Here is a 1,554-nt window from a genome sequence, read left to right on the forward strand (position 1 = left end):
TTGTTGAGATGGAAAAACGCTTTGTAAAAAGTGATAAGGCTGAAACAAGTTCTTTGCTTCAGAATTTAATTTCCATGAAGTATCAAGGCAAGGGAAATATAAGAGAGCACATTATGATGATGTCCAACATTGCTTCTAAGCTTAAAGGTCTAAAGCTTGAGTTGTCAGATGACTTACTCATTCATTTAGTATTGTTGTCTCTTCCTTCGCAATTCAGTCAGTTTAAGGTGACTTATAATTGTCAAAAGGAGAAATGGACTCTTAATGAGCTCATTTCATTATGTGTGCAAGAAGAGGACAGGCTGAAGCAAGATAGGACTGAAAGTGCTCACTTTACTAGCATCTCTAAAGACAAGGGCAAAAGGAAAAGAATTGAGGAGCCCAAGAACAAAGCTGCTGCTAAGGGTCCAGAACAAAAGAAGCAGACTACGGATAACAACTGCTTCTTCTGCAGGAGTTCTGGACACGTGAAGAAGGATTGTGCCAAATATCACGCTTGGCGTGTTAAGAAAGGTATGATTCTGTCTTTGGTCTGTTCTGAGGTTAATTTAGCTTCAGTACCTGGAAACACTTGGTGGTTAGACTCTGGTGCAACTACTAACATCAGTGTTTCAATGCAGGGTTGCCTGAACTTCCGAAAGCCTAGTGATACTGAAAGATGCATCTATGTAGGAGATGGGAAGAAGGTAGAAGTTGAAGCCATAGGAAAATTTAGATTATTATTAAGTTCCGGTCATTATTTGATTTTAGAAGACACTTTTGTTGTACCGTCATTTAGACGGAATTTGGTCTCTATTTCTTATTTGGACAAATCAGGATATTATTGTTCATTCGGGAATAAAGAATTTACTTTGTCTTTAAATTCGAATGTTGTTGGAACCGGTTTACTTTCTGGTTACGATAATCTTTATTTGTTGGAAACTGTGACTAACTATAATGAAACCTTGAGTGTGGAATCACGTGGTACTAAGCGAAAAATTGACAATTTCAATTCAGGAGTGCTTTGGCACAAGCGTCTAGGTCACATCTCTAAAAATAGAGTTGAACGACTTGTGTCAGATGGAATTTTAGATTCCATTGACTTCACAGACTTTAACGTTTGTGTAGCATGCATTAAAGGAAAACAGACTAAAGATAAGAAATTAGGCGCATATAGAGCTACAGACGTCTTAGAATTGATACATACCGGACACTGTGGGCCATTTCCAAATCCTTATTGGAATGGTCAACAATATTTTATATCATTCATAGACGATTATTCTAGATATGCCTACCTTTATCTAATTCGCGAAAAGTCCCAATCAATAGACGTGTTCAAATCCTTTAAGGCAGAAGTTGAGAATCAACTTAATAAGATAATTAAAAATGTTAAATCTGATCGTGGTGGTGAATACTACGGCAGATATGACGGTTCAGGTGAACAACGTCTGGGACCATTTGCCAAATACCTAGAGGAATGTGGAATCGTCCCACAATACACTATGCCGGGGTCACCCAACATGAATGGTGTAGCTGAAAGACGAAACAGGACTCTTAAGGAGATGGTAAGGAGTA

The 1,554-nt window shown here is 38.1% G+C and overlaps 1 protein-coding gene across 1 annotated transcript; it reads left to right on the forward strand.

The window, feature by feature from the left end:
• Positions 1-16: 16 nt before the first annotated feature.
• Positions 17-898, forward strand: LOC140918921 (uncharacterized). The gene is made up of 2 exons (XM_073363930.1): positions 17-513; positions 621-898. The coding sequence occupies exons 1-2, from the start codon at positions 75-77 to the stop codon at positions 644-646; spliced, it is 465 nt and encodes a 154-aa protein (XP_073220031.1). The 5' UTR covers positions 17-74; the 3' UTR covers positions 647-898.
• The last annotated feature ends 656 nt before the right edge of the window (positions 899-1,554 follow it).

The sequence above is a fragment of the Cicer arietinum genome, chromosome 7 (assembly GCF_000331145.2).
Source record: "Cicer arietinum cultivar CDC Frontier isolate Library 1 chromosome 7, Cicar.CDCFrontier_v2.0, whole genome shotgun sequence".
Taxonomy (NCBI): Eukaryota; Viridiplantae; Streptophyta; class Magnoliopsida; order Fabales; family Fabaceae; genus Cicer; species Cicer arietinum.

What these genes read in the sequence shown, in the direction of transcription:
- LOC140918921 (XM_073363930.1), top strand. Translation starts at nt 75, where the DNA reads ATGAAGTATCAAGGCAAGGGAAATATAAGAGAGCACATTATGATGATG. An exon ending in CGCTTGGCGTGTTAAGAAAG is followed by an intron (nt 514 to 620) that starts GTATGATTCTGT and finishes GTTTCAATGCAG; the next exon opens with GGTTGCCTGAACTTCCGAAA.